The 24984-nt window shown below is 36.8% G+C and overlaps 1 protein-coding gene across 4 annotated transcripts in view; it reads right to left on the reverse strand.

Moving 5' to 3' along the window:
* The window catches only part of PSD3 (pleckstrin and Sec7 domain containing 3), a 521794-nt gene that overhangs the window by 51513 nt on the left and 445297 nt on the right, over positions 1–24984 (reverse strand). For all 4 annotated transcript variants that reach the window (XM_033104950.1, XM_033104953.1, XM_033104951.1 and 1 more), the window contains one exon: positions 5259–5329. In XM_033104950.1, the coding sequence (XP_032960841.1) occupies positions 5259–5329 (71 nt within the window). The remainder of the gene's footprint in view (positions 1–5258; positions 5330–24984) is intronic.

Consider the following 24984-nt stretch of genomic DNA (forward strand, 5'->3'; position numbering starts at 1 on the left):
TTTTATCCCTCCAAGTAATATGTACATTTTAGAAAGATGCTATAAGACTTTTTTTATTTTCATTTTTGGTAATCTGTGGGTTTCAACTAACTCCATACCTCTCTCTGCAAAGGTTATTTCCCCACAAAGAGAGCTCTGGTCCAAGGTGAAGTATCCCATGCTCTAATATTCCTTACCTACGCTATTCCAAAAGGAAAAAAAATCTCAAAAGGATTTGTGTTAGATATGGCCCCTCCCAGTTTAGTCATCTGGAAAAAGTTCCAATAGAGAAATAGAACGAAAGAGAATTGTACACACAGGGGTTGCCATCTGATTTAATTCTGTAGATGTTATATCAAAGGGAAGGCTTCCCAGAGAAACGCAAGTGTGGAAGAAGTATGTAAGGACACGTGTTTGTGCCCTGGAAATAAAGAGCTCAAAAATGAATGAGATCTTTTTTTTCACTATCTAAATATCCATAATGAGTGTAGTGAGGTTAGTCATAAACTGTGATTGGGCATGAAGGTTGTTCGACCTTCCAGAAGTAATTTATAAGTATGACTTAATACAGACATACCTTGTTTTATTGAGCTTTGCTTTAGTGTGCTTCCCAGATATTGTGTTTTTTACCAATTGATGGTTTGTGGCAACCCTGAGTAGATTAGCAAGTCTATTGGTGTGATTTTTCAACAGCATATGCTCATTTCCTGTCTCTGTCACATTTTGGTAATTCTCACAATATCTCAAACCTTTTCATTATTGTATTTTTGTATGGTGACCTGTGACCAGTGATCTTTGATGTTACTATAGGGCACGACCCTCCACCAGCAAAAAGAGTACAATGTGCTGAAGGCTCACCTGGTGGGTAGCATTTTTTAGCAATAAAGTAGTTTTTAATTAAGGTGTGTACATTGTTTTGTTCTTTTTTTTTTTTTTAGAGGTAATGCCATTTCACATTTAATAGACTACAGTATAGTGTACACATAACTTTTATATGCACTGGGAAACCAAAACTTTTGTGTGACTTGCTTTCTCGCAGTGGTCTAGAACTAAAGCCACAACATCTCCAGGGTGTGCCTATAATTTTAAACAGTTCCTACTCTGTTCTTATGACTCATGACACTACCAGTAGCGTCCCTTTAGGAAATAAACAGATAAGTGCACACACTTTAGATATGTGTCCTTACGTAGGTGGCCTTATGTACTTCTTCCACACTTGCGCTTCTCTGGGAGGCCTTCCCTTTGATGTAACATCTACAGTATTAAATCAGATGGCAATCCCCGTGTGTACAGTTCTCTTTTCTTATATTTATCTATTGGAACTTTTTTCAGATGACTAGACTTGGAGGGACCATATCTAACACAAATCCTTTTGAGATATTTTTTCCTTAGGTAAGGAATATTATATATATTCCATATATATATGGAACTTTTTTCAGATGACTAGACTGGGAGGGACCATATGGATATATATATATTTATATTAAATAATACATATAATTTATATATTAAATATATATTAAATAAATGTTTATATTATATATTAAATATATACTATATATTTATATTAAATCACATATATAACTGAAAAACTTAAAAGAGGGGATGTCTGAAAATAGAAAAAGAATAAATTATGGCAAATCTAGTGAATGGAAAATATTATAAGCAATTAAAATGAATGCTTCTGTACCCTATTAAGAAAAGAGCAAAAAAGAAAACCATATGACTTAGCATTGCACAGTCATCAGATACCAGACTGACCAAAAAACATGCTGCTACAAAATTTTTCATTTAAAAATGTTTATGGTAATAAGTAGAATAAAAAGAAAAGGATGTCAAAGCTATATCATAGTCCAAGTAGACTTAAAAATCCTTTCCCAGGAGTGACGTCAGCAAGAATAGTAAGTCTCAGATTTTGTTCCCCCATAGAAACATCAACTTAACAATGATATGTGATTCAAAATACCTTTACGAGAATGCCAGAATGCAGTTAAGACAACGCAGTATTTCAGGCAAGCAAGAATCCAGGAAGAGCTGCATTGAAATAGGTAAAGAATTGAAATAGGTAAGAAGAGCAAAGACTGGGAGAAAGGCTTCTCTCTTGGGAGGAAGAAGGAGGAGTGGAGTGTTCGTCTGGCATTCTGGCTCATCAGAGGGCTGCCCACGGGAAACGGTATCGTCTTGCTAACATGGGGCATTGACAGGGAGCTGATATACTCTGGATGCCTCGTTGCAGCTCCAAACAAGGGAGAGCTGGTGGCTTGTTGCTGTAAAACCCTAAACTTCCCAAATCTGAGGAAGGACACAGACATCAGATCCAAGAAGCCCAATCATCTCAAATCAAGATAAAGATATCCACACCTAGACACGGTATAATAAAATTGTCAAAAGTCAAAGAAGAGAGAATTCTGAAAGCAGCAAGGGAAGAGTGATTTGTTATATACAAGGCACTCCCTTAAGACTATTATAGGACTTCTCAGCAGAAACCTTGCGGGTCAGGACAGAGTAGGATGACATATTCAAAATTCTGGGGAAAAAAACCAACCCAAAACAAAACCAAAAAACCCTGTAAACCAAGAATAGTATACCAAGCAAATAGTCCTTTAAAAATGAAGGAGAGATAAAGACTTTCCCAGATAAGCAATAACTGACAGAGTTCGTCACTCCTAGACTTGCCTTACAAGAAGTGTAATGAAAACAAGAATTTGAAGTGAAAGGAACTGAAACTGCAACATGATAGTATATGACGTATAAATCTCAGTGGTAAAGGTAAACATATACTGTGTTTCCCTGAAAATAAGACCTAGCCAGACAATCAGCTCTAGTGCGTCTGGAGCAAAAATTAATATAAGACCCGGTCTTATTTTACTATAATGTAAGACCAGATCTTATATAATATAATATAATACAGTATAATATAGTATAATATAGTATAATATAATATAATATAATATAATATACCGGGCCTTATATTAATTTTTGCTCCAAAAGACGCATTAGAGCTGATTGTCCAACTAGGTCTTATTTTCGGGGAAACACGGTAGACAAATACAGAATAATGAAATACTGTACAAATCACTTTTAACCATAGCATAAATGTTAAAAGAGAAAAGTACTAAGAATAACTATAAACACCAAAATTTGTTAATGGATATACAATATAAAAAGAAGTAAATTCTGACATCAATATCATAAACTCTGTGTGTGTGAGAAGTAAAAGTGTAGTTTCTGTATGTGATTGAAATTAAGTTGGTATCAGCTTAAAATAGACTGTTAGAACTATGTTTTATGTAAGCCTTATGGTAATCACAAAGAAAACCCCTATAGAAGATATCCACAAAAGAAAATGAGAAAGCAATCAAAACATGTTTCTACAAAATATCAACAAAACACAAAGGAAGACAGCAACAAAGGAAGAGGGTAAACAAAAGCTACAAAAGAGGAAACAATTTACAAAATGCTAATAGTAAATCCTTTTCTATCAATAATTACTTATGTAAATGGAATAAACTACGCAATCAAAACAAATGTCTTCTGTTACCAGTGGGTTTTTCATATATACGGCTTCTATTATAGTGAGACAATTTCCTTTTATTCCTAATTCATTGAAAGTTTTTATCATGAAAGCGTGTTGAATTTCTATTAAATGCTTTTTCTGTATCTATGGAGATGATCATGTGATTTATAACCTTTGTTCTGTTAATGTAGTTTATCCCATTAATTGATTTCCATATTTTGAACCATACTTGCTTTCCAGAAATAAACCTCATTTGGTCATGGTGCATGCTCCTTTTAATATGATGTTGAATTTGGTTTGCTAATATTTTGTTGAGGTTTTTTGCATTTATATTCATCAGAGATGAATTTTTCAGAGATGTAGTTTCCTTCTCTTAGTGTTTTTTTTCTTTCTGGTTTTGGTATCAGGATAATGCTGGCTCATAAAATAAGTTTAGGAGCTGCCTCCTTTCAATTTTTTGGAAACATTTGAGGAGGATTAGCATCAATTCTTATGTAAAAGTTTGGTAGAATTTACCGGTGAACTGGTGATTACTGACTCAATCTCCTTACTAGTTATAGATCTGCTTTGGTTTTTCTATTTATTCATGATTCAGTTTTGGCAGATTGCATGTTTTTAGGAATTTATCCATTTCTCCTAGGTTGTCTAATTTGTTGGCGAAGTTGATTCTTATAATACTTTTCATTTCTGTGCAATCAGTTGTAACATCTCTTCCTTCATGTATGATTTGAGTCTTCTTTTTTTCTACGTAGTAGTATAACTAAAGTCTTGTCAATTTAATTGATCTTTTCAAAAAAACAATTCTTAGTTTCACTGATTTTTTTCCTATTGTTTTCATGGTCTCTATTTCATTTATTTCTGCTCTAATCCTAATGTTTCCTTCCTTATACTAACTTGGGGTTTTGTTTGTTTGTTCTTTTTCTAGTTCCTTGAGGTTTAAAGTTAGGTTGTTTGATATTTTCTTTTTTTTATCGTATGTGTTTATCTCTATAAACGTCTCTCCTGGTACTGTTTTTGCTGTATCTCTTAAGTTTTGGTATGCTGTGTTTCTAGATTTAGGTAGTATGTAAATGAAGATAAATAACTAAAAAAAGATCTAGTGTTCAATAACAACAAATAAAAGATATAACAAATTTGCAGTACAAATATACATTGAAACAAGTGCTGCCACAGGTCTGTACCTGCACAGACCTTATGAAGTCTAACTTACTAACTTAGATTCAAAATTTCTAATTCAACATAATTAGAATACAGCTCATCTAGTCCCTCTGATCTCACACACACACACACACACACACACACACACATCCACACAGCTATACATTCTTTTATATACAGAGGGTGCCAAAAAAGGTACATACATTTTAAGAAAGGAAAAAAACTGTATTAAAATCGTAATACAATAAATGATGCTAGCACTCATTTGATTAACGCCACCTTTTGAGGGCATGTGGTACTACACATTGCTACTGTAATCCAATTCAACTTCAAAAAGTAATACATAGATGACATCTCTTAAAATGTGTACATTTTTTGGCACCGCAGTACATAAAATATTATACATAGAATATACATGTATAATATCTAAAATAATTATTTCACCAGAAACAAAACAAATCCAAAAAATAATTTAGACATCAATGAAACAGTCTTTTGGGTGTTTTATGTGAGCTTTTTTATACAAAGTGAATATTTTTGGGGTAACTTGTCTACCATTGCATAAAGTTTTGAGGGCTCCCTTTATTTATTTATTTATTTTTACCTTTTGCAAGTAAAGGACTGTTCCCTTTAGTACAGCATAAAAAGTTTTCCATCCTCGCTTTCCTCTTGGAGCTAGAAAGGAAAAAAAATGAAAAATTTTATTAGACAAATTAGCATTTTAGAAAGAGACCCTAACTGCTATCTGTCACCGTGTACCAAAATTAATTCAAAATGGATCAAAGACTTAAACACAAGACCTGAAACAATAAATTGCATAGAAGAAAACATAGGTACTAAACTTATAGACCTTGGGTTCAAAGAGCAAGGCAAGGGAAGTAAAAGCTAAAATAAATGAATGGGACTATATCAAATTTAAAAGCTTCTGCACAGCAAAAGAAACCATCGACAAAATAAAGAGGCAACCAACTGAATGGGAAAAAATTTTTGCAAACAATGCCTCCGATAAGGGGCTAATATCCAAAATATACAAGGAACTCATGCAACTCAACAACGAAAAAAACAAACAACCCAATTTAAAAAATGGGCAGAGGACCTGAAGAGACATTTCTCCAAAGAGGACATACAAATGGCAAATAGACACATGAAAAAATGCTCAACATCACTAATCATCAGAGAAATGCAAATAAAAACCACAATGAGATATCACCTCACCCCATTTAGAATGGCTATCATCAACAAGACAAATAGTAACAAGTGTTAGAGAGGCTGTGGAGAAAAAGGAACCCTCATACACTGTTGGTGGGAATGCAGACTGGTGCAGCCCCTATGGAAAGCAGTGTGGAGGTTCCTCAAAAAATCACAAATAGAATTACCGTATAACCCAGCAATCCCTCTCCTGGGTAGCTACCCAAAAAATCTAAAAACATTTATACATAAAGACACGTGTGCTCCAATGTTCACTGCAGCTTTATTTACAGTGGCCAAGTCATGGAAACAACCAAAATACCCTTCGATAGATGAATGGATAAAGAAGTTGTGGTATATATACACAATGGAATACTATTTGACGGTAAGAAAAGATGAAATAGGACCATTTGTGACAACATGGATGGATCTTGAGAGTATAAGGCTAAGCGAAATAAGTCAGACAGAAAAAGCAGAGAACCATATGATTTCACTGATATGTGGTATATGAACCAAAAACAACAAAAGAACAAGACAAACAAATGAGAAACAAAACTCATAAACACAGACAATAGTTTAGTGGTTACCAGAGGGTAAGGGGGGAGGGGGTGGTAGATGAGGGTAAGAGGGATCAAATATACGGTGATGGAAGGAGAACTAACTCTGGGTGGTGAACACACAATGTGCTTTATAGATGATGTAATATAGAATTGTACACCTGAAATCTATGTAACTTGACTAACAATGGTCACCCCAATAAAATTTACTTAAAAAAAAAAAAACAAGAAAGTGACCCTAAATGATCAACACGGTGATTGTGTTTCAAAGTTCCTGTTTTAGTGGCTACCAAAACTAGTAATCATGAGCACGAAAATTTTCTTGAGCCTAACTGTGTAACAGGCAGTGTTCTCAAAATGTTTTACATGTAATGTAAAACACAATAATCCTGAGGGGTAGGTACTAGTACTCTTGCTTTTTACCAAACTGAAGCACAGAGAAGTCATTTGCTCATGTTCATGTAAACCAGGAAGAGGAGGAGGAGGAATCTGAACCCAGAGAGCACGGTTCTACAGCCTGCACTGTAGTACAGATGACTGAAAGACTGGGAAAGCAAAAGAGGCATTCTGGAAATAGATATTAACGTAAGAGAAAGTTTAAAAGGCTCTTGTATCGGAGCCTTTATGGCTTCGCTGAAGTTTCTAGGAATCATAAGAAAAAAGTCTCAGAATATAAAAGGACTCCTGTTGGCATTTCTCCCCCACACCCACCAATCAGATTATAACTTTAATTCTTATTACTTTATTATTATAACTTTAATCATTATTTAATTATTATGACAACAACCTGTGATACCTCTGCTGCAGAGCTTGCTGCAGTGTAACATATTTTTTTTGGTCTAAATTTCTCTTTCATTAGATTGTGAGGTAACCTTCATCTTTAGAACTCACAGAACTTGGCACAGAGCAAAGCAGACATTAGGCACCTTCATAATAATTCTCCAAATGAATCTTCTTTTAGAAGCCCTCTCATTCCTTTTCTTTCTGTTGTCCTGGACTATAAAGTATATAGAATTTCTCTATTGACTTATATAAACTTGTATAGATTGTCTTAAAGCAAAAGGACAGATTAGTAAAACAGTTTATTATTTATTCTTAATCTTAATAAAATAAATCTGTAACTGGAAAGTATTATTACCCGAAGGCCATTTTTCTAAACATGTCTATCCAAATAGGTAGGGAGGGCTATTTATTCTTATTCCCTTGTCACCTATTTGGGTGTCTTTAGGCTGTCTTTAACTTAGACACCTGATTAAATTAGGGAGTGAATTCTTCTTAAGCTTTAAATCCTTTAAATTTACTTTCACTGAAGACTCAAGAATCCTTACACTTGTAACGGGTGACAGGACGTGTGTGCTCCTGCCAACACCATACTGAGATAGCCACCTGGAAAAAAGGACTCAGAATATCGCTCTGCAGGTTTCCAGGGGAAATTAAAAAAAAACTGTCCCATCTGTTTCCATTATGTAAGGTTTAAAATTGTGAACTTAAAAATAAATTATCAAAAAAAGTATACCATCAACAAACAGCAAGTATTGGCGAAATGTGGAGAAAAGGGAACTCCCGTGCACTGCTGGTGGCATTGAAAATTGGTACAGGCGCTATGGAAAACAGTCCGAAGGTTCCTCAAAAAATTAAAAATAGAACGACCTTATGACCTGGGAATTCCACTTCTTGGTATTTATTTGCAGATATCCAAAACACTAATTCGAAAAGATATATGAATCCCTATGTTCACTGCAGCATTATTTACAATAGCCAAGATATGAAAGCAACCAAACTGCCCATCAGTAGACGACTGGATAAAGAAGAGGTGGTCCATATATACAATGGGGTATTACTTGGCCGTAAAAAAGAATGAAATCTTACCATTTGCAACAATGTGGATGGACCTGAGGGTTATTATGCTAAGTGAAATAAGCCAGAGAAAGACAAATACCGTATCTCACGTAAGCATGTGGAATCTAAAGAACAGAATAAATGAACAAACAAAACAGAAACAGACTCACAGATACAGAGAACATACAGGTACTGATGGTTGCCAGATGGGAGGGGTGTTGGTGGGAGGGGCTGGGTGAAAAGGTGAAGGGATTAAGAAGGACAAATTGGGAGTTACCAGATAGTCACAGGGATGTAAAGTACAGCATAGGGAATATAGACGATAATATTGTAATAACTATGTGCCCGGTGGGTACTAGATTAATCAAGGGGATCACATTGTAGATTATATAAATGTCTAAACATACGCTCTACACCTGAAATTAATATAATATTGAATGTCAACTGTAATTGAACAAAAAGTATACCATCATCTCCTTTATAAAGAAAAAAAGTGACTACTATAAATAGAATCACAGATCATTAGGTATATATAGAAAAACAAATATTGGCTATTGTTCCATAGACATCAAATTCTGACATAGCTGACGTGAGAACAGGCTGCAGAAGCTACTGCGGAGTGGAGCCGGGGGCAGCGTGCTGTGGCGGAGGCGCCTGTCTGGAAAGCAGACCAGCTGGCTTCTGCACTTTGTCTTACACCCATCCTCTCATCCACCATCCCTGACCTGGGTAACTCCTGACCAGCTCCTCAACTTCTCAGGACTTCAGCTGCTTCATTTCAAAATGTGGATGGTTCACATAACTCAAGGCAAAGTACTTGCTAGTGTCGGAAAGGAATTCAGAAAAAACCTCTTGTGTTTTCAATAGGAGGCGCATGGGTCCTGGATTCGAAAGGCTTTCCCCAAAGCCCTGAAACCAGTTCAGTGGCATTCTGAGATTCCTTCAGTTCAGAGATGGACAAATCTAGTTTTCTACTTTTCAGGTAGAAATCTGCTCTCTAGGAATCCATGCATATGTGCATAGAATTTTTAACAGCTCTTTGTCATTACCACACTCAGCCTACTAGAAACAGGTCCTACAACTGAAATGGGATCTTAGGTCACCCATGGGTGACTAATGCTGTAAGTCAGTGAGCATTAAAGAGCAGTGAGTATTGCACTCTCTACTTTTCCATTTCCCACAGAAGTATAAAACTTAATCTTGTTTTTGGCCCATTATGATTTAGTTGTTTAACACTTAAATGAAGCCACCTAACAAGATAACTTAGAAGCAAACGCTCAACAATACATAGCTTAGTGTGGTATAAAAGCACTGCTCTAAATGATTTTTACATGTATTCACCTATTTAACCCACATCATGATTCTAAAAATAAGTTACTATCATGACTTCTATTTTATACATGGGATGGTGTGGGCACAAACGAGTAGTATTCAGAGAAGCACGGGACCACTGTGCACTAGAGCAGGCCGGGAAGGCTCACTAGAGGCAGGTTCAACCGCCCTGATTTTAAAGCCACATACAAGCGCACACAGCGCGTCGATGGCCTTTGTGCCCTTGTGAGGCTCCTCGTGTGAAACACATGGGTAAGACATCAGTGAACGAGGGCCACTGTTTCTCAGAACGATGACTGTGGAATGGGTTAAAACTGGTTTCACCTGGTTACCAGAGGGTAAGGGGGGAGGTGGGTGGGAGATGAGGGTAAAGGGGGTCAAATATATGGTGAAGGAAGGAGAACTGACTCTGGGTGGTGAACACGCAATGTGATATATAGATGATGTATTTATTACAGAATTGTACACCTGAAACCTATATGTCACCCCAATAAATTTTAATAAAAAAACTGACTTCATAGCACATATTAAGTATATACAACTGGGGAAAGAGTTGCAACTGTAGTTACATAATACACGATGGGAGGAACGAGGGAGATTATTGATTGGAAACCTAATGTATCCTATTGAAAGGCTTTAATGACAAGGTGGTAGGAAGTTGGCAGGTGTACTTTAACAAACCTGGGTGCCTGTTGTGAAAGAGTGTTTACTGAGCTTGATCAGAAGATCCCACTTTATGGTTGTTTTTAATATGCATATTCAAAGTCCAAAGATAATCAATTGCTTTCTTCTGGAAAATATGAAATACTGGAATATTTTAATTTTAATCATTTGCCTCCAACGTTACATGATAATGGCATCTATTTACTTTAGTTTTTTTAATACTACTGAAATAGACATCATTTTTTTTTCTATAAACCACCACTGTCTGTTTTGATTTACCCTCATGTTTACCATTACCTTTATATATTACTGCTTTCTGTACCTAAGATTGATTTTTGGAGGCCATTTTCAGCTACTTCTTGAAATCTATACTGAAAAGTTCCTTTAGTCAGGGTCTTTTGGTGGTAAATCTTTTTCTATTTTTGTTTACATAAAAATGTTCATTAAAAATTCTAGGTTGACAACTACTTTTTCTTATGAAGATATTATTTCACCATCTTCTGGTGCCTGTCATTGTTGGGATATCTATCTTGAGTCTAAATGTTATGTGTAAGTATAGTTTTCTTTAAATTTATCCAGTTTGGTTTTCTTTAGGCTTCCCGTGTATCATTTCCAAACACCTGTAGTCATTATATCTTTGAATACAGTCTCTTTCCACTATTTCCACTATTGTAACCTCTGCCACTCTAACTTCTCATTCCAGTCCACAGGTGTCTTAACTGCTCCTTCATATTCTCTATCTTTCTGTCCATCTGTGCTAAAAGCTGTGTAACGTTATCTCCAGTACTCCTCTTTGGGCACCCAGACCCAGAGATGCCCTGAGGATTTTAGCAGACCCAGGGTTAGCTTACCTCCCTAATTAGAAAATATTTTATCATTTTTAGCTGTTTTATTATGATGGAAGTTTCGATGGAAGACTTTCAGAATTCATTGGCCATCATACTGCCAAAAATAGAGTCAACAGCTTTTTCCCTTCCCTTAAAAAAAATAAAAAGGATTCAACAATTTTGTATTCTAGTGATAATTCATTTGAAGTAGTATATAGGAGATAGCAGTTGAGGACTGAATGAGAGAAATTAGAACAAGGAACACCAGTAAGGAGGTTGTTACAATTGCCCCAATGAGAGAAAAAAGCCAAAATATGGACAGAGGTGCACAACAAATTAAGAGAGAGAAATGGAAGGAAAGGGGAGGACAGCAATATCAACTGAGCACCGATACAGCAGGGCTCTGGGCACTGGGCTAGCTTTAGAAACGTGTGTTCTATCTGAGCCAAACAATCCTTTTAGTTCGATATAGACTGCCTCCATTTCACATGAATGGCCCCATTATTAACTGTATTTGCAGCTCTGAGAGGCAGAGGAAGCTACCGAGGAGGCTATGTATCTAAAGATTTCAAAGCTATTGTACAGGGCAATTCAGATGAGGACACACGTGTAAGTGTACATTAGGAAGGAAAAACTGTACAGGGGACAATCCTTTGTAATGGTCAGGCCTGCTACTTCAGTGAGGTGGACGCAGGGGGCAGGGAAAGGAGAATAGGAGACAGAAGGGGAATGCAAGTCAGGCATGTTCTTTAATCTCGCTCAACTCCAGTACCTTCAACGGTATCCCAGCTCACACCTATGGACTTCAGAACTGAGGCACCATCCCTGTGTCTGCCTGCGCTCTCACATACTGCCCACCCAACATTTCTGTGACCTAATGCTAATAGCAGTAATAATGACAGCAGTAGTAACAGCAGCAGCTAACATTGACTGAGCACATACTGTTTGAAGCACTGCTCCAAAACTTGATGCGTATTAAATAAAGCCCACCACTCTATGAGGGAGCACTAGTATCAACTGCACTTTATAGATGTGGAATCTAGGACCTCACCTAAACTTCAACAATTGTTTCCACATAGCACTGGCCACTTTCCCTCTGTGGGTGTTGGAAGCCAGGGCAGGCTTCCCCAAATACCCCACAATGGCATATTGATTACTTTGATTTCAAGTTACTTGATAAGCAACCAGTGCAAGAAGGGCATATTGATCTTTTATTGTCCCCTTGAATGCAGTAAATCAAGCTCCCCTGTGAAAGGTCCCTCCTTGCTCCAATAGGGCTGAGAGAGAGACACCCTTATCACTAGAGCTACGGAATCCATGGCCAAAAGCTTACATAAACAAACCTTGTCACTGCTTTACTAATTTACTACCCAAGCCAAATCTTTAGATTCCTCTCTAATGAGCACCCAAACCTAAGTGTTTTCATCCTGTCATTTCTTCACAAATTTATTGTTTTGGTGTCTAAAAAGTATAAAAAGTTGGCTGGTTCATCATTTCTGAGGGCATCATTTCTGATCTCCTGTGTGCATGTATTAAATTGTTTTTCTCCTGTTAATCTGTCTTGTATCAATTTTCTAATTAGTCCAGCAATAAGAACTCAAGAAGGGTAGAGGGGGAATCTCCCCTTCCCTGACACAGTCAAGACCAGTTAAACCAGACTCAGGCTATAATGTCTTGATTAATTGGATACAGGGGTGAAGTTCTGATTATTTAAGAGCTGATTCCGCACGGACCCTGACCTGTCAGAAAAAACACTGCTCAATTAAGATTGAAGGAACACCCATGGTAAACAGTCTGTACAGCTGAACCAGTACACACTCCCTGACCACCAGCCCTGGCTGGGGGCTGTTTGTTATCCACTATAGGTTAAAGTAAGACACACAAAAAGTCAACAGGCTTCTGTGATTATTTTCCACCACCACCACTACCACCACCACCACCACACACACACACACACACACACACACAGAGAATATACAATTGGCAGTTGTTCCACAGGTGGGTATTAGAAATATTAAATCTTCAATATTACAAACCAGTTCTTATTTTCTCATCTCTCTTTATTATATATTTGAAGAAATCTTTTTGGAAATATAAAATAGAATGAACAATATTTTTGCTTCAATTATTACCAATGATCTTTGTAAAATAGTTAAGTGCATAACTGGGAATGAAAACACAAGTTGTCATCCTTCTTTTGTTAACAGAAAAGTATAAAAGATTCCTGAGCAATAAAATATTCAGTAAAGAGTAATAATGGATATGTGGCAGAAATAAAGCTGTCTGTCTATCTGTCTATCTACCTACCTACCTACCTACCTACCTATTTTTAATTCACCAAAAGGTATAAGCTTCAGGCAAAAGTTTCTATTTACATGCTGTACTCCCGAGCTTTAATATCTTCTAAACTAAACTGGGAACAGATTGTATGTAAGATCTTACTGTTCAATTTTTCTAGTTTATTCAAAAGGAAGATAATTTATTTTCCTACATGAAAATCTTGTCCTGTTTTTGACCACTCCTCACTCTGGGTTTCCCGATCATCTACTTTTTCCTTTTGTTCAAGTTTAGTATCAGGAAGACTTAATATGCATAGAAAAAGACATAGTATGTACATTGCTTATTTTTTCTTTTTAATATACTGACCTTTTCTGTTGGCTTGAAAAACATGCTTCCCCTTCCCCAATAAAATGACAAAAATACCACTTTCTGCCTAAAGAGTAGAGCAGGTCAATAACCCATATCCACACTAATGAGAAAGAATTCTTGAGTCATGCATAGCATCAAGCCGAACAGTGCACGTCCTGCTTTGCTAGAAAACAAGGAAAATATGAGGATGTGCTAGTTCTATGCAAAATGCCTGCATTTCCTCGTATTAATGGAGGAAGACATTTAAAACATAATGAAATACCAAGGAAGGCATTGCAAAATAAATCCAACACCTTGCTGACCTTGGAAACAAAGAGGTACTCAGTAAAAGCTCTTCCATACTAGTACAATTGGGATACATCTATAGTAGATTTGCAGAAGGCACAAGAGTTTTATTTTTTACATGCATCACTTCATTTACTATTCAAAACAGCTTTATAACCAGCTGCACTTATTGACCCCATATCAGTAAACTTAGGTATATCCAGGGCTTGAGGTCAGGGAGTAGAAGCAGTGAGACTGAAATCGAGCACTGTCCATGTACTGCTCATTCATGCTCCATAGATAACTCTCCGTGAGAAGCCCTAGACTGCTTGGTCAGCTTGGAGTCATAAATATGGGACATGACGAACTAAATGTTAATCTGATGCAGAAAATTTAGGCCATTATTTCATCCCATGTGTAATGAATGGTCTTGTAGGAACACTATTAAACACAACACATCAGGTGTCACAAAATTAAATGCCCATAGGGCCCAGGATGACAGTGCTTAACACTGAGGTGATACTGTAGGAAGTTACTCGCCATTCCTGGAGAGGGGAGAGTACATGCCCGTGTCTAAAGGAGCAGCTGCTCCTCAGTCTTGGTGCATGACCACACTGGAAAACAAAACCATTCTGAGTTTTCAGGAGAGGATGGAAAAAAAGGAAGTTTATGTGAAATATTTTATTTTTTAAAATGTTGGTAACTAATTAAAATGGTTTTAAAAAGACACCGTGGTCCAAACAAGACCTGCCAACAATGGCCTGCTCACGACATTTTTAAAGTTATTATATTATCTTAGTGACAATATCCAAAATCTGGGCTACATTCTTCAAGCATCTCTCTTATAGGATGAAGAGCAGTGCTACCTTGATAGGAAGCAAGCGCTTAAGTTGTACATCACTAAGGCAGCTGAAGGTACAACTGAGGCAGGAGGAGTTTGCTTTCCGAGATTGGTTTGCAAAGGATTTAGATAAATTCATAAATGATAGGCCTACAAATCCCTGAGGGAGGTTAAGGTAATCCTTGTATATTTATCCTTAACTTTCTTTCATAAAACATCCTCAGACAGCACCATGAAGTACTATTAAATCTTGATTAATAGAGTAACTCAGACACTTTCAGATTCCTGCATGAAGCCATGGAATCCCAGCTGTGCATAAAAGAAGTCACCTTTGGGAGGTGAGTCACACAACATTAAGCAAATGATAGTATTCATTATCCCCAGGTTTACAACAGAGTGGCAGAAATAAAATAGTTCTACTACTGTTTTATATTTCTAAATATCTTAGTTTTGAAACATGTAAGGAACTTACACATTTTTGGAAAATCCTTACAATCTTTCTCTTTAAGATTGGGAACTATATTACATGTAGTCAACTCTATTTTATAAGAGAAAAAGCTGGGGCAACCTTAAAGGAACCAGAAGTACAACCTATACTGATTGTTTTTCCCAGAAAAAGATTCCCTTCCTTTCTGTGATAGGAATACATTTATATTCTTGATAGAGACTAGAACATGATACAAAAGAGAACTGGAAGAATATTTTGCCCAACATGTCTCCTGGAGGGGTGATGTTCACTCTGGATTTCATTCTATTCCTTTAAGAAGTCAATATTCTTACCCTAAATCAGTCTTTCTAGAATGGCAGCAATTCCCTGGACTGACAGCCAGGAAACTTGGGTTTTATTCACACCAGGATGCCCACTGTTTCTCTGATGTTGGACAAGTCACCTAACATCTCTGGTTATAAACCTATAAAATGAACATGCTAAGTGTACCCAAATTACTTTATAATGTTGTTACAATGTTTGTTACATACAGATTGTTAGGTCACAGACCCTAGCCCTAGAGTGCCCATATAGAGGCAGTTACATTCACAGTGAAGCTTAGTACTACATGATAAGCTGCATACACCAAATGGTAGCATGGCACTAACCTAAAACAATCGCAATGGAATTTCAAGTAGGTAAAAAGAGGAGGAAGTCATTAATTCTAACACTGAATAAAATTTGGAAGTCAGAGAAGATTTTAAATGAGGACTTAGTTTTCAGCAGGACTTTGAAGAGAAAAAGCTCCAGGGCGAAAGCTACTGCAGGTCAATAGAAATCACTAGTGGCAAGGAAGGGCGGCTGCCAGACAGAATCTGTTCCCCAGGGAATGTGAGAGCAGTCTGACTGCTTTCCCCCAACCTTAGGGGCTTCAGGAGAGACTTCCAGCTCTTCCTTTCTCACTACAAGGCTGCTCATGCACAAGTGCCAGAAAAGAGCCCACTGTTGGGAGCTGCATCTGACGTGCCGCCACTGAACATTCAACTCTGCTTTTCCAATTCAGGTGGAACTTCTTCCATCTATTTGGACTTCCACCTGTCCCTAAAAGGAGAAGCAGGGGTCCTACTCTGGAATATCCTCTCCCTCCCTATGATAGGGTAGGTAGACAGACAGAAATGAGCAGGAGAAGGGAGACCTAGCCCCGGTTTTCAGAAAGCCCCTTGCTGCAGCTCCTACTTCGGTCCAGACCCCTTGCAGCTGCACTCAGTGAGGGCACCAGCACCTTACCAGACCAACAGGATTCCAGGCTCACACATACCCCTCAATCAATGGAACCCGTTGTTAAATGCCAGAGAGGGAAGGAAGACATCCATCTCGTTTATCAGAATGTACACCCTGCTTGTCAGGACCATTTTAGTAGGCTTCTCAAACACATTACAAAAAGAAAATTGGCAGAAACCCTACCTTGAGAACCAAAAGGGAGGACTAGGTACCTTAGCAGGAGAAAAAGAGACAAGGGACAAGGAGGGATGGGGAGGAGGCAGTTCTATCCATGGGAGTTAAAGCCTTCCCACAACACAAGGAGAAGCCTTGGCCCCTCTTGGGATTGTCCGCTCCACATTGTGGAGTGCATCTGCCTTTACTAATAAACTTCTTACTATCCTAGACTTGCACAGAACGCTGTCTCACGACTGAATTCTTTCCATTGAGAAGACAAGAGCCGAACGCGGTAACACCTTTACTCCTCCTCAGAGTGAGTGCACTGGCACACAGCTGGTGCACCCAAGTGATTTTTAAAATGCACGAACGACCTATCCAGTTGCAAAGCTCAGCTTCTCAAGTCTGTGCTATCTAGTGGTAAAATTTTTGGACGTAAATTTCTATCACTGCAGTTATTTCCTTTAGGAAACCAGTATTTTTAATTTCAAATTTTCATCAGATTACTGAAGGGTTTGAAACACTGCATTAAATAACCGTAACAGAGACATCACGATTTTCTTCTGTCTCCTAAATGTTAACAAAACTGAAAATGTAAACAGAACGAGTCAACAGTACCAAGAGAATAATCAGATGCAGTGAAAACTGTGCATTTCTCTTTCAGAAAGTACGTCAGAGGTTCTGAACGCAGATTTTTGGGTGCTAAAAGATTGCAATTTCTATTCAACGGGTCCTTGTCAAAAGCACTGCTTCTGAGGAGAATGGTGGGTGGCCTCTTCCAAACAACTTTCCTCCCCTGCAGGGAAAGGGTGGATTTTAAATGAAAGACACAAGCCATCAAAATGGAACTTAAAAACCTAAAACTTATCCTTTTAGTCTAAATGTAGAATTCTGAAGTGGCATTTCCCCCATTGAAAATAGATAAAATGCCACCCAAACTAGACTGTCACCAGCCAAACTATACTACTTGAGAACTCCAAGGGCTGCCCTGTTCCTGCTCTTTGATCTCGTGTCAGTAGCTCAAACCGGTTCATTATAGACCCACCGCCACAGACACAAAGTAGAAAGGAGTGGGGACCTCAGCCTGGCTTTAAAATAATTGCTTTGCTTCGCCTGCACTTAAAAAGTCTTTCTCTAATAGGAGGAGACAACTGTATTCTGGGGGGAAAACAAAAAAACAACAAAAAAAGATTCCACTTTTATTATCTCTTAATTATAGTGTCGCTGTTCCCAGTGTTACACAAAAGCAAAGAATTCTGCCTGCGCTGCCATTATAAACTCTGTTTTCAGTATGTGTGACTCAGCCTAACATCTACTCTCTCAAATTTGACAGGTGGGACCAAATTTTCAAAAATATGGCTGATGGGCAAGTGTGTAAACCCCTCTAAAGTGAGTGAACCTTGCTAGCTTTCTCAAGCTGCTACCCAACACTCCTTATATACAGAGTATTTAAAACGAGATTGGAAATAGGATCCAAATTTGGGTCTCATGCCATTAAAAAGCATTCACTATTTCAATATTTCAAATTAGAAACAAATCTCAGGTGGGTAAAAATCACTGAAGACTCCATACTGGCAATGCAATGTGATTAAAATATTTAAAAATTATTAAAGTGATCTGTCTACACAATTAGCCTCTGATCACTCCAACCCCATTTTCCAAAAGAAGACACTTTAACATTTGAGTTGTTTCTCTGGGTATTAATTTCCATCATATCCCTAAACAAGGTACTGTATTAATAGATTGTAAGATTCTGTATTGATTTTCTGCTGAGAAATGAGGATGTAGCAAATTTAACCACTCTATTCCATCTTCCCAATATATGTGCTTGGCTTTTTATTTGCATTTCTACTGGTTACTTCAGTAGTTTTAAAGAGCATGCTAAGAACATTATTTTCTGTTTCCACTGCGAGGCAGTCTCTTTTCACTTCCTCTCTGTAAGAGTAGCCTAAGGCTCTCTCTCCCTGCTTTCCTTCGGCTCTCCTCTCTACTTTTACCTCCCAACTTCTTTCATTTGTACTCTTTCCGGGTCAAGGTATATAATATTTACATTCTACTGTGTAACTATAATTAAATCTTTCACATTTCTAAATGTGAAAACCAACCAAAATTCTATTATTATGGTGAAGTTTTAAAATAGTATTACACTATAGTGATGGTGATTAATTTTTGTTTTTTGGGTTTTCTAATTGTTATTTTTCTTGCACAGATTTCAAAAAAATTCTCAGCTTTCTAAATTTCTTATTCAATCAGGTGTTCTATCAAGTTTCAAAAAATTTATTATGAAACATTATGATATCCAAAGGTTATCAATAAAATAAACGTACATGTACCGTCATCTAATTTAGTGAATGATTTCTATATGTGAATGTATTCCTACTAAGAAGTTTTGCATGCTTTAGAAAACTGTAAGCACACATTCTTCTGCAAGTTGCTTTTTTCATTCAATATTATGTTTGTGAGAGTCATCCATATTGATATGGAACCCTAGTTCCTTGCTTTTCACTGTTACATAATTTCATATTATATGAATATAAAACCCATCTAAAATCTTATTAAGAGCCATTTAGGTTGTTTTATTTTCAGCTATTATAATGTTGCTATGAACATTCTGCCTCTTGTAAAACTGCAAGAGTTTCTATGGATGTGTACCTGGAATAGGATTAACTGAGACAGCGTAAATATTTTCAACTTCACTGATTATTGCCAACTCTCTTCCAAAGTGGTGATATTATGGATATGTTCACAGGGTAGAGGGTGCTCATTGCTCTAAATCCTTGCCCACATTTGGTATTATCATTCTTTCAAATTCTGGCCAATGTGACATGTGGGATATGATTATCTCACCATGTGTTTAAATTGAATATCCTTGATTATTGGTGAGGTTGAGTATCTTTTCATAACACTGATTGATCATCTCAATTTCTTTTTCTGTGAATGGTCTGTTGAAATTATTGGCCATTTTTCTACTGAGATGTCTTTTCTAATTAAGATTTCTTTTTTATATATTATATTAATCTTTTATTGGTAATATGCTATGAGTATCTTCTCCCAATCTATGAATTTTTTTTTTTAACTTTTAAAGAGGAGTGTAATAGAGAAAAATCTTTACTTTTAATGTAATCTTGTGTATCAATATATTCTTTTACTGGTTTTGTTTTTTTCTAAATTTGGAGAAATCCTTTTCTACCTATAGGTCATCATGATATTGCTCCACAGTTTCTTCTAAAGTTTTCAGATTTTGCTCCTCAATTTTTTTTACCTTTAATCTACTTGAAACAGATTTTTCTGGTTGGACTGATGTGGGGAATACCCCCTCCCCATATACTCCATCCACCCACATACCATACACACCCGCAAGTACCATTGACTGAAACATTGCTGTTGTCCCTAATTATCTGAATTACTTCCTATGTTATATATCAAGTTATGATAAACATTAAACACTGCTGCTTCTGGGCTCTTTTTTCTATTCCACTATCCTATTGATGTCTTGCCATCGGGGAGAACGTCAGCATGCTCCCAATGGCATTTCTTCCACTCAATTTTGTGGTACCTGAGCTAACAGGTTGTATGTATTTAAAAATTTGTACTGTGGATTCTGGATTGTAATTACTCTCGATATAGTACTCCTAATGTAAGCTCCTTAGAGGAGAGAGGCTATGTTTAATTAAGTCTTTGTACAGATATAGTCTTACGTACTTGGTGAGTGCTTACTTAATTCATGCAGGAAAAAAATTCATTACTTGTACCTCAGCTGATAGGCTGTGGTAATAAAAACTAGACAAGCACTTGGTTTCTTGCCACACTGATATCACTAAAATACAAATATAGCACTACGTACGGTCTTGTCCATTGGTTTGCCCCCATCTCTTGCGTGCTATGTCAACCTAAATGGGGTGTGCGTGTGTGTGTCACAATTTCAAAAGACTCTGGGGCTAGAAAAGTATCAATTAGTGTGTGAGAACGCCTGGTATGACACTACAGGGAGTTGTGGAAACTATGGTCAACAGAAAATGCCTAATTAAATTCATGCAATTCAATTTACAAAAAAGCACTGTGTTGGCCAAGTAAAAGAAATGTTCAGTTTTTTAAGAACTGCAACGTTGAATTCTCTGTTATTTAAGTCACATATTTCCATATCTTTAAGTTTATTTTCTGAAGACATTTCATTTTCTTTCTGAGCTGTGGAATACTATTTGGCGGTAAGAAAAGATGAAACAGGACCATTTGTGACAACACGGATGGATATTGAGATTATAATGCTAAGCGAAATAAGTCAGACAAAAAAAGCAGAGAACCATATGATTTCACTGATATGTGGTGTATAAACCAAAGACAACAAAAGAATAAGACAAGCAAATGAGAAACAAAAACTCATAGACACGGACAATAGTTTAGTGGTTACCAGAGGGTAAGGGGGGAGAGGGGTGGGAGATGAGGGTAAGGGGGATCAAATATATGGTGATGGAAGGAGAACTGACTCTGGGTGGTGAACACACAATGGGATTTATAGATGATGTAATACAGAATTGCACACCTGAAAATCTATGTAACTTTACTAACCATTGTCACCCCAATAAACCTTAATTAAAAAAAAAAAAGAAAAAGAAATGTTCAGTCCTCACTGATCCTAATTTGAGACCTGTAGTTATCTTAACACATGCTACAGAGTGACTACACACAAAATGCATAATGTAAATGTTTTCTAGGCATAAATTTTCTCACGGGCACTGGTTTTAATGATATGCTACAATTAGTTTGTGATAATCAGATTGTAGCCTCACCAGATGTCCTGTTATTCTATACTACAGCCTTGGCTAGGATGTTGACGAGCACTGTCTTCCTCAGTAAGAAGGGGATAATAACAGCAATGCCTGGGCCTGCTTCGGAGGGCGGTGATTAAATGAGTTAGTGCAGAAAGTGTTAGGATACAGCTCTACTACTGAGGAATCGCCTATCTGTTTTATCATCATCCAGAACATTCATATTTTAAGCACCTTGCTGCCCATCACTTTATTGATTTTCACAAGTATCTTACATCAGATTGGTAAAACTTGGAGCTTATATTGAATTTTTTAAAAAAATTCTACCTGACAAAATCCAGAAAATGCATTTTGTTTTCCAAGTGTGACTGTTCAAAGCCTTACTTTAATGTCAGATTTAATGGGTTTGGTAAACACATATACTTTGGTGAGAGATGCAATGTTTGCTTTTAATCATGATTTGTTTCCTGGAGTAGACTTTCTGAGCTGAGCACATCTTTAGAACGCTAAATAAATAAAATGAAACAAATAAAACCTCCAAGGTTTTTAAAATGTTTATGTGAGCAATTACAGATGCAATCTGACAAACTGAGTCTAGAATAAAAGATACCAAATATTAAGTCAGACAAGTGGTCATTTAGAGATAAGTTAATCAGGGTTTTAATCTCTCCATAGAGCTTTGACCCAAATATTCATTTACTAAAAATGTTTAGTAATAATATGTTATCAGAGGACCGGGGCATGTTTACTTATATGTACAAAGGCAATATAGCTCTAGCTATACTGAACATGATGAATCCGAATAAATGTAGACTTAGCAGGATAAATATGCCCCAAAAGTATCATTACATAGACTTCTCAAAAATTATCTAGAGCACCTGTTCCACGAAAGCTCCACTGTTTATTTTTATTTTTATATATATTTTAACATATTGGAAATTCTTATAGTGAACGCTTCTCGAGAGAAAGGCAGATGCATTCAGAAGCAGTTCAGACATTCTGGTACATTCCCAAGAAGCAGCAGCAGTCTAACACTGAAATAAATCAGTTCAACCAGATAGGATGCAAAGTCCAAAAAATTGGGGTGAGGGAGGCAAGGAGAAGATTAGCTAGGAAGGAAACAAATTCCTTTCTGGTTCTCCAAATACACATCTAAAGAATTTGACTGTATTGAAAGGTGTAGAATTCTTTAAAACTTTCCTAGCTATGTAAATGTTAGGTCTCTTGAGGTCTGAGGCAACTAGAAAGATATTTCTTTACAAATGGGATCAGTAATCAGTTTAGTTCTACATATGCCTTTGAAAGATTAACTGCTATAGAAACTTCCCTCCTATTACAACTTTACATTTGTTTAATATATATATTAAACAAAAGTTTTCAGACATTGTACAACAGGCAACCTTGGACTGTGACTCCAAAGAGAAAGGAACAGACGAGCCCCAGATTACTGCTTGGAGGAAGTGTCTAAACCCAGTAAAGAAGGGTACCTACACAGAGCTTGGAAGTCGTGCTGAGTTGGAGAGTGAAAAAGGGGGGTTGGTGAGGCTAAGATGGCTAGAGTGTGCAGAGCAGAAGAGGAAAGGAGAGAGCTACGCAGAGACAGCTCTGGAAATGAGCAGAGGAATCCCCATGCCTTAGCTGAAGCACTGGTCTGAGCACACGTGAAAGCGAATTACTGAACGCACGGGGGACAACCACCAAAAAACAGTGGAATGATCAATTTCAAGAGCTCACACGGGGCTAGGAATAGTTTAGTGTTCTATTCATACAGAGTGGAAAGACTTCATAACACCAGGGCATTGGCTAGAGTCTAAAGAAGAGTAATAGTGCTTTGGGAATGGAGTGAAATGAGTCCCAGAATAAAGGCTGCTCTGCATCCACCATAACAAAGGGTAAAGGCAGGCCTCTGAGGGATTCAGTTAACTACAAGGTACTTATCTGCACAATAGGGTAAAATCCAACATTTTTTAGAGAAATGTAAGCCACGAAAAATGTCACACTATCTGGCATCCAAATAAAATGACTAGGAATGCAAAGAACAAGGAAAGTATGACCTACAGCGAGCAGAAAAATTCATCACTGTAACATCCCAGGAAGGACAGAGAGATTTGAAGAGAAGGATCTTAAAACAGCTATTGTAAATATGATATGTATGCTCAAGAACATTAAGAAAAAGACGAACTTGGTAAGGAGAAATGGAGGATATAAAAGATTCACATTGCAGTTTCAAAGGCAAAAAATACTACGTATGAAATAAAAAACACTGAGTAAACTTGATGACATAGCAATAAAAATTATTAAAATAAAGTACTGAAAATACAAAAAAGGAGTTGGAAAAATATTGACCAGACTCTCAGTGAACCTTTTATGTAATATCAAGTGGTCTAATATACAGCAATATACAGGGGGGTGCTATAGAAATAACGGCTGAAAAATTTCGCCAAATTGGTGAAAAATATAAACTAATGAATGCTAGAACTTCAACAAATACCAGACAGGGAAAACATAAAGAAAACCACATGAAGGCACCTCATAATAAAATTCCTGAAAATCAAAGCTAAAGAGAAAAATCTTGAAAGAAGCTGGGATGGGGGTGAACCACACTAGATACAAAGGAACAAAGAATGGCATCAGACGTTTTGTCTGGAACCATGTAGGGCAGGGAACCATGTAGGGCAGGGAACCATGTAGGGCAGGGAACCATGTAGGGCAGGGAACAAGGGAACAACATTTTAAAATTACTGACAGAAAAAGAAAGCACTGCCAAAGAATTGAACATAAATTCCTAAAATTAAGATGTAGTACATAGTTTTAAAAAAACCAATAAAACATGAGAACATTTCTCACCAGAAGGAGTTTACGACACGATATATTAAAGAAAATGATTCAAGCAGAAAAAAAAAGATATTAAATGGAAATTTGGAAATGCTAAAAGAGACCCAGTATACCAGAAATGGTCAACATGTATAAAAGTAAAACACACACTTCTGTTTAAAACAAAAATAATAATATACTCTGAGTGTTACAACATATACATAATTAAAATGTGTGACAATAGCACAAATGCTAGGAAAAGAGAAAGTGAAGTAACCTGCTATAAGGGTCTCAAACTACATGAGTGGTAAAATTTGAAGGTAGACTATAACAAGTCAAAGATTACACTGTAAACACTACAGCAGTCACTAAAATTTTTAAACAAAGAAGCCCAGCTAATACACCAATAATGAGAAAAGACAAAAACACACACAGACATACATCCACAAAATCCTAAATAAGGCAGGAAAAGAGGAAAAAAATAAAAGATGGGATAAGTAAAAACAAGTAGCAAAATGGCAGATTTAAAGTCAACTACATCAATAATTTACTATAAATGTAAATAGTCTAAACACTCCAATTAAAAGACAGATTGTCAGCTGAATAAAAAGCAAGACCCGCCAACATGTTGTACAAAACAATTTTAAAGGTCATAGATTAAAATTAAAGAGTGAGAAACAAATTTCTGTACATCATGCAAAAACTGAAAAGAAAGCTGGAGTCACC

This window comes from Rhinolophus ferrumequinum, chromosome 4 (genome assembly GCF_004115265.2).
Source record: "Rhinolophus ferrumequinum isolate MPI-CBG mRhiFer1 chromosome 4, mRhiFer1_v1.p, whole genome shotgun sequence".
NCBI classification, from domain to species: domain Eukaryota; kingdom Metazoa; phylum Chordata; class Mammalia; order Chiroptera; family Rhinolophidae; genus Rhinolophus; species Rhinolophus ferrumequinum.